Below are 9,131 nucleotides of genomic sequence, written 5' to 3'. Positions count from 1 at the left end.
AGTCCGATCTGGTAGCTGCAGTTGAATACAATGCGGTTCTTGCCGTTGTGGTGGACCTTGTGGTGGGGCATGTACCAGGATTCGATCGTCTGGTCTGCCTCTTGATTGTCAATTTTCTTGATATGTCCCGCTGTGATCAGTTTGTCGATCTCAGCGCGGTACACAGTGGCTTGAGTGGGGTCCTTGGCTAGACGCCGCTCGGTGTTCAGTAGATAGCGTTCTGTCGCTTCTTTTGATGCATGGAGGGTGGGCATCCCCTCTCGCCTCAAGAGTGGAGTTGCGTATCTCATCACTCCGTCGACCTCGACCCTCTCCGTCTTCTGCTCGAGGAGAGCTATGACATAAGTGTCTTCCTTTGAACAAACTAGTTTCTTTTTGTTCTTAAAGGGCATCGCGTCTAATGTCCATAGTCTCTCGACGTGCTGCAAGAGGGTGGTGTCGTCTTCATTTATCCTCGTGTAGAGGCAGCGAGTGGCTGTCGGTCGGTTGGAAGACCCGGAGAGGGGGCCTTGTAGTGTCCAACCCAGGCGGGTCTTGACCGCTGCTGGACAGCCTCTGGGCCCGATGTGGACCTGGTCCATTGGGACGATGAGGTGTGCGTGGTCGGATCCTATGAGCAGGGACGGGGTGGCGCCGTCGATGGGCGGTATAGGTAGTTGACGTAGGTGCACGTATTTCTCCGTCAGCTGTGTGATGGGGTAGGTATACCGTGATAGACCTATGTCGTGGCTTGTGAAGGCGTTAGTGATGCTATACCGCTTCTCGGGCTGCTCGACCGCTGCTATCGTGAAGGAGACGTTTTCACCCTTTATGGTCTTTAGGTCTCTTCTAATGGTACGGATTGTCATTGTTTCTTCGGTACCCCGCAGACCCAACTGGGCTGCGGCGGAAGCGAGGAGGAGAGTCTTTTCTGACCCATCATCTAGGATGGCGTAAGTGTCCATGACCATGTCCTCGTAGCTTAGGAGCACTCGGACCACCTTCAAGAGCACTCGGGAGCTCCCGCTCTTCGCAGGGTCTATATACATGACATTTACTCTTGAGCTGCTTTGTGGTACGGGTCTCCTCTTGTTGCTGTCGTACAGGACCTCCAGGTGGGCGCCGTCGCACTTGCTGCATCTTTTCTTTAGGCGGCACTCAGCTGCCATATGGCTGCGCGCGCAGCGGAAGCAGCGGCGGTTCGCTTTGATCCACTGACTCACCTCGTCAGCGGTCAGCTTCTTGAAGGTGTCACATTGAGACAGCCAATGTTCATTTTCACAGTACTGGCAGGCAATCTTCCACTTTCCCTTCACGTGGGGGGTGTTGTGGTTCTTGTGCTGCGGCACTGACTCGGCCTGGTGCATAACTGTCACTGACTGGCGGTTGTCATTGAACCTCCGCGGTCCATCTCTAGGGCTAGAGCCACTCCACACGAATGTGTCCAGTTGTAGACTGCTGACCTCCCTGGCGAGGAAATCAGCCAGGTCTAGGAGGGATGGTTCTGGGCCGTTGGGGTCACGGTGGTCTTTCTGCCGCCGAAAACGCTCTTGACGGGCTGGAGGGAGCTTCTCCAGTATCCGCTCCACGTTAGAATTTGCATACAGTTCATATCTCCCCTTCTCCTTTTGGGACCCCAGCATCCCCACGAGGGATTGTACCTTCATAGAGAGGTCATCCAGTGCTCTATTGTCTTTGGCTGGGGGGAGGCGGTCGATATCTCGTATTTCTTGGATCACGTAATCCCATATGCGTCCATAGCGCGCGTCGAGGGCCACCAGAGCAGCTGAGTATGGGGTGCTTGAGTTCGAATATGCCAGCGCTATGTTATGCGCTCTGAGCACCTTGAGATGCTTGAGGAGGATGGCATATTTATAAGACTCGTCGTGGACATCGGACATTATAGTCTCTAAACACATGCGTAATTCTGTGTACTGTGCTCTGTCCTCGCGCGTAAAGTCTGGGAACGTCGGTGTGCCAAGGTAAGACGCCATGGATGGCTGGGACACCGATGAGCATAGGGGGAGAGGCCTCCTGGGCGAGTCTCCCCGTACGGGTGGTCGTGGGTTAGTACTGGGTGGGTACCAGAGGCCGGGCCGGGTCGGGGAGGGGGCTCGGAGACGTAGGCAGGTTCTTCCTGTTGGCCGGGTCCCGGGTAGCTTTGTCGGGTAGGGGAAGGTGCCCTAGACCCTTGTCGTGATGATCTCCGGGAGCTCCGTGTGGAGAGAGGGGGGGTCGCCCTGGCGATCAATTGTTCTATCATCTGCGCCTGTAGCCGGTCGCGCTTCGCTTCGCGCTGTGCATTGGCGTGTTCTCGCTGGATGTTCTCTTCCGTCTGGAGGCGCCTCTCCTCCAGTCTGATGCGTTCGTGCTCACTCCGTTGTTGCGCCTGGAGGCGCTCTCGTTCCGCTGCAGAGTGTTCGCGCTCACTAAGGGCTTGTGCTTGGAGTTGCGCGTGGAGGCGCTCTCGTTCCGCTGCAGAGTGTTCGCGCTCACTAAGCGTCTGTGCTTGAAGACGGTCGCGCTCACCCTGGAGTCGGTCTCTTTCGGTTGAAGCTGTCAGCGTGGCGATCAAGGCTTGCGCCAGTCTCTGGTCAGCCTCGCTGGGGGATGACACTGACGGAGGTGATCGGGCGCTGACAGGGCTTGGTGGAGACCTGTTCTCTTGGCGCGCTCCGAGGTCTATCTCTTGAGCGCGGTACTCTTCTCTTGGTTGCGTGCCGAGGTCTGTCTCGGGTACGCGCTCTTGGGTTGGTTGTGCGCCGGGGTCTATCCCGGGGGCGCTTTCTTTATCCTGGGGCGCTCCGGGGTCTATCCCGGTGGCGCTGTCTTGAGGTATAGTCACGTCATGTCCCGCTTGGTCCCCCCCGTGAGCTAAGTCAGTTTCGTTTGAACCCACTGGGGTCTCTACTGGAAGGGCCGACAAGTCGATAGGATTGGGCATGCTTAAACTATCCGTTTTATCCGTATTTAACGTCTGTTTAGATAAGCTAGGGGGTCAAACGAAAGCGAAGTCCTCCAGGTATGGAGGTGGCTGACGTTTACGCTGCGGGCGCTCTAGTTTGGGGGAGCCGTTTGGAGTGTCCACCGCTGGCCATATCAATATTAATATGATATTAAAGATTACTGATACCCTCCGGCTCGAAGGACCAATTGTAACTGAGGGGTTACAAAACCCTGACTGTATTAAAGATTGTGATAGATTAAACCACTGCTAGGTATGTACTTTAATTACTGGCCAGACAGTACATCGAATAGATATGGTGGACACTCATAATAACACGGCATTGACAAATAAATAGTATTTGAGGGTATTTTATTATTATGCAACATTAGGTTACAGAATGAGAATTAGGGTCGCGCTTGTATGGCGAAGAATATGCATAAAGTCAGTCAGTAGCATAAGTCACTGGGAATAGAATGATTCCTACGATGGGTACTAGGCTGACGCCACCTGGCGTATAATAGCAATTATAGAAGGCAACGCTGGTACCGCCTGGAGACACTGGGTTCCTCTCAGAGTTGTAAGGTCTGGAGGATAGAGGAATGTTCGGATACTCAGTCTGATTCAATGAAGAATAAGGGGATTCACGTACAGAAGCCAGTCCTTGTAAATCCAACGATCAGCAACAAAAGCAATAACTGTAATCCAATGCTCGATAGCAAACGATGATAGCCAGCCAGCCTCGGTCCATGAGGCCAGCCCGAATGTAAATCCTCACAAGGTTAAATCCCAAACGACAGTGGGAATTAACGATGCTCTTCTCCGGGTAACACGTTCCACAATCAATATAATCCAACCAGTAATGGTTCTGCAATCGCCGCCGCTGGTTCTCCTGTGCACATGTCCAGCAGGTTCTCCGACTAGGCCTCCTCGTGTGCTGGTACTAAGGTATTTAGTCCACACGCACTGGCTAAGGTCCACTAGCTAACACGAACGAACCGCTGGGTAATGCTACACACGAACGAACTGTGGTTGGCACGATATACAATAAATGAACGACTATTTACTTCACATTAAACTAAGTCGAACTTGAAGTTACTGCATTAAACTCTGACACTTTACTATTCAATTCGCACGTGGTTCTCAACGCTCTGTTAGACAGACGGTTGCTCACTTCACTGTTACCGAACACGTACTGCCGTGTACACCTGCGCCGTATATATACTTAAGTGATTATCTAGTCCCAAACCTCAGTTCTTGTCTGGAATCAATACGCTGTCTCCGGGCATGTTACGACATGCCTGGGTTCGTCTTTGAACCTGACTTTGGGGGCTTGCGGGCTGGCGCCTACGGGCGTTATCCAATAAGGAGAGCGAATATTACTATGGTTCGAACGCAGGTTTAAAGGGATATACCGTGTATATATAAATGATATACAATGTATATAAAACAATAAATGTAGATTCTCAGCTTTAATCTGGCCCTTCACAACAGTATATATATCGCCAATATTTAGCCAATAATAAGTACCGGTAGTCAACACTGAGTCCACTTTGAAGTGTTGTCCAGTGTGACGCTGTGTGAGCAGCAGCATGTGTGGGTCTCTGTGTGTCCAGAACGCCCTGGACCAGGCAGAGTGTCTGACGGCGCTGGGCTGCCACCTGGACCAGGCAGAATGTCTGACGGCGCTGGGCTGCCACCTGGACCAGGCAGAGTGTCTGACGGCGCTGGGCTGCCACCTGGACCAGGCAGAGTGTCTGACGGCGCTGGGCTGCCACCTGGACCAGGCAGAGTGTCTGACGGCGCTGGGCTGCCACCTGGACCAGGCAGAGTGTCTGACGGCGCTGGGCTGCCACCTGGTGCTGTTCGGAGCTCTGCTGGGCTGCCTGGACCCCGTGCTCACCATCGCAGCCTCGCTCAGCTTCAAAGACCCCTTCTTCATCCCCATGGTAGGGCGCGCACACACACACACACACGCACGCACACACACGCACGCACGCACACACGCACGCACGCACGCACGCACGCACACACGCACGCATGCACACACGCGCGAGCGCACGCACGCGCACACACACACATACACGCACACTCACACATGCACACATACAGTACATACACACGCGCACACACACACACACACACACACACATACACACACACACACACACGGTAAGCTACCTCCTTATACTACTACATCATTATTGGAATGGAATTCTGGAATCTATGGAACCCGTTCTAGTGACTGGCTGGTCCTTAACACTTTCAGTGCCCAGCAGGGGGCGCACGATTTATGCATGTTTGATTATGTATGAATGTATATGATGAGTGAATGTTGTGTGTATGTGTGCGTGCGTGCTGCCCCGGTGTCAGTGACAGACCCACTCTGTCACACTGTCTGTCTGTCTGTCTGATATGACATTTAATCCCAATGAGCAAAGCAGTCAGATCTGAAGCACAAAAGGGTAATTTATTCAAACCCAATGCTGGTAATAAATGTACATAGGCCTACAGTTTCATAGCATGTCACCTCAGGAGAAGAGGAGAACAGGTACATGTTACTCAACAGATCAAACAGTTGATATTTATATGTATACAAAATACATTTTAAAAGCATAGTTAGTGAGTTACAGTAGTCAGTATTATAATGTAAATACCTCTACGGACAGATCGTGGTGCAGTCGTAATATGACAGTAGGCCAAACGACACGTGCGCGCGCACATATATATATTTTTTTTATTGCCTTGAAATAGAGAAGCTGAAAAAGGGAGCAGGATGTAGCCTTCAATATATAAAGAAATTATATTGTCAACAGATATGGTTGAAAAACAAACAATGTTTTAAATGTAATAGTAGTTACAATTTCTTTAATTGAATCAACTTAAACTAGAAAAGTAAATACAAACTAAATTAACAATGTAAGTGTTTGTATTTACTTGCGTTGCAGGTAGGAACATGATAGTACTGTGTTGTTGTCAAATGATCTGTTTAGAGAGACACAGAGTCTACCTGCGCTTTTTGTTATGTAAAACGGTGGCCGGGTACTTAGTCACAACGAATGGGTACAGCGCATTTTTGTGTGCGCGACTGCGCATACTTCTGCCTCAGTGACATAGCCTAAACGGCGTTTAACCACGTTTGTGCACGACTGCATGCCTACAGATAATATTGTTTATACCATAAATAAAGAAATCCCTAAACGCTGGCCATGTACAGTCAAATACATATACAATATCCCATGCTGAAATGTGAGTAATAAAATGGCAGAGTGTAAGCGATAAAGAAATGAGAGGGGATACATAATTGTACATGAAAAGGGACTATATATCAAGCTGCTCAATCGCAATGATTAAAGGGGAAGTTCACCCAAAATAAAACATTAAAATCATATTGTTCCTCTTACCAGGAGTCTATCTGCTCGGATACATGGAGCTGTATAATATAATTAATAACATATTTCAACACTATAACCAGACAGAGGAAAGGGCTGCGTTCAGGAGCGTCTGGGCCGTGGTTACAGAGGAAAGGGCTGCGTTGAAGGTTGAAGGTTTTTATTTAGACAACAAAACATATACAGATTATTACTCTATTATACATTTTTGTCAAGGATAGGAACGAAAAAGGCGCAATGACTTATTTACATCGTTGTCCTTGGATGTCAAGGATGCTTGAAACAATACATACAACAACTCATTACAGGAAATCAATCACAATTATTACATTTGCATAGTAATAATGGCACAACCCTAAATTAATACAAACAAAGCACATTTGTTGTTACAATGTTTTTCTAGCCTAGAGTCCGTGTGTCTCAGGAAGCACCCCCAGGGGGGGTGGGGGTTGGGAGGGAGGGCGGAGAGTGGTTCTGGCCTAAACTAATTACAGTTGCTATTAGTTGGTATCAGAGGGGAGGGGGTTAAGCTACAGTTGCCGCTTAGTGGGATAAGGGTATTGGCTTAGGGAATGGGCGATGAGACAGTCAAGGGTCCCTCCCCTCCAGTGCGCGCACATCGCCAGGCGTACACGTGGGAGGGGGATTGGGTGAGGATCGGGGGGGGGGGGGCCTGCCATCCATCTTATCTATTCAGACAGTTTCACTCTGTCCTTGCTCTGTGTCGGGTACGGACGTCACAACCCAGTTCTTATCTTGACTTATTCTCCAGCGTGGCCAATCAGTGACCTCGAACATTCTTCGTTTCTTCCATAGACTTGAGTTTAGCGTGTGGCGGAGGGGGGGGGGGGGGGGGGGGGTGTTGCATCAGGTTAGCGAGGAGGCGTTACTGTATCTGCAGCTGTCATACGTGTCCTTGTGGACAGCACTCAAAGCCTGAGAGAGAGAGAGAGAGAGAGAGAGAGAGAGAGAGAGAGAGAGAGAGAGAGAGAGAGAGAGAGAGAGAGAGAGAGAGAGGGAGGGAGATAGAGAGGGAGATAGAGAGGGAGATAGAGAGAGAGAGGAGGGAGATAGAGAGGGAGATAGAGAGGGAGATAGAGAGGGAGATAGAGAGGGAGATAGTGAGAGAGAGAGAGAGAGAGAGAGGGAGGGAGATAGAGAGGGAGATAGAGAGGGAGATAGAGAGAGAGAGGGAGGGAGATAGAGAGGGAGATAGAGAGGGAGATAGAGAGGAGATAGAGAGGGAGATAGTGAGAGAGAGAGAGAGAGAGAGAGAGAGAGAGAGGAGAGAGAGAGAGAGAGAGGGAGGGAGATAGAGAGGGAGATAGAGAGGGAGATAGAGAGAGAGAGGGAGGGAGATAGAGAGGGAGATAGAGAGGGAGATAGAGAGGGAGATAGAGAGGGAGATAGAGAGAGAGAGAGAGAGATAGAGAGGGAGAGAGAGAGGGAGGAGGAGAGGAGAGAGAGAGAGAGAGAGAGAGAGAGAGAGAGAGAGAGAGAGAGAGAGAGAGATACAATCAGTGTGTTTAAAAGCACGTTAATGAGCTGCTCTTTAGCCCGAGCGGTCCGCCGGCGGACATCACGTCATAAATCAATCTCTCTGTATGACATAATGTTGCTTTTTTTTTCAAATATATCAAAGAGTAAAGACCCTAATCCTGTCAAATCAGCAGTCATAGTGTATATTTTCAACAATACGTTTGTGTTATTAATGAAATATCAGTTTTTGAAATGCATTTATTTACAAGCGATTATCCGCCATTTTGAATTCACGTCACAATTTGGTTTGTAGTCATATGAGGAGAGGACATCCAGAGCTCTCAATGAGCGTTGACATTTCAACTACATTACCCAGCTCATGCCAGCTTCCTGCAAGCAAATGACTTGTGGCTGAAACTTTTTTATTTCTCTTATTTTTCGGTTTCATTATCCCTTTACCTGCCCTCATCCCCCCATCATTTCCCTAGCCCTCTTGACTGTGAAGCAACTTTGGGTTTCCTGAAAGGTGCTATAAAAAGATTTATTATTATTATTATTAAGGTGTGAGTTTAGCTTAGGACAGGCCTGAAGACAAAGGGACTTCACATTTCTGTGAACTGAACTTAATTTGAAATAAAGCTTTGTAATTATAAAGTATCCTGAGATTCATTATCCTACAACGGTATTTCATATACAATATATGACCATGGTCTACGTGAAGGATGATACCACACTGCTCTCACCTGGTACACCGGCTCCTTGGTCCTGCGGCTCTGGAGGAGGAGGAGGAGAACACACATGAGCATCCTATCACCAGCTGTTAAAGGGCCATTTCAACCATTTGTTTGATCTGAATCCTCTCGCTCTGTTCTGAGATCTGATAACCGGACGTACCAACGTGTTCTGGGTCTTGAGAGCGCATCACCCCCCTCCCCCTCATCACCCCCCTCCCCGCTGGATGACATCACCGGGGGAGAGCAGGCCTCTAAGGCTGAGGTTACACCTTTCGTATCATCTTCGTATTGTTTTCTTATACGCATCGCCGCGTATCGCCGCGACGTCATGCGCCTCGAGTCACACTTTCGTTTTTTTTTCGTTTTTGTCACCAGAGCACACTGATGAAGTACACTGCCAAAGCAGTAGGTGGCAGTAGGTGGCAAACATGAAGGCAATTTCAACCAATCAGAACGAATGTGCCAATACACTTCCTGGAAGCTCCAGCAAAGAAAATGTCAACAAGGCAGGCGCCTATGCCGCGCCACCATCTTGCTCAATGCAGCAATTCTTTTTTCAGCAAAGCCTAATAAAAGTGCAATAAACAAAACGGATACATTCAC

The 9,131-nt window shown here is 49.3% G+C and overlaps 1 protein-coding gene across 1 annotated transcript in view; it reads left to right on the top strand.

Annotated features, from left to right (window-relative positions):
- Positions 1–4,539: 4,539 nt before the first annotated feature.
- The window catches only part of LOC311247777 (RAD52 motif-containing protein 1-like), a gene marked incomplete at both ends in the record, with an annotated part of 51,287 nt that continues 46,695 nt past the window's right edge, over positions 4,540–9,131 (top strand). The window contains one exon of the mRNA XM_084338775.1: positions 4,540–4,872. Within this exon, the coding sequence (XP_084194901.1) occupies positions 4,540–4,872 (333 nt within the window). The remainder of the gene's footprint in view (positions 4,873–9,131) is intronic.

The sequence above is a fragment of the Notolepis coatsorum genome, assembly GCF_963971535.1.
Source record: "Notolepis coatsorum genome assembly, contig: SCAFFOLD_834, whole genome shotgun sequence".
Taxonomy (NCBI): Eukaryota; Metazoa; Chordata; class Actinopteri; order Aulopiformes; family Paralepididae; genus Notolepis; species Notolepis coatsorum.
This window is presented reverse-complemented; position numbering and strand designations above follow the sequence as displayed.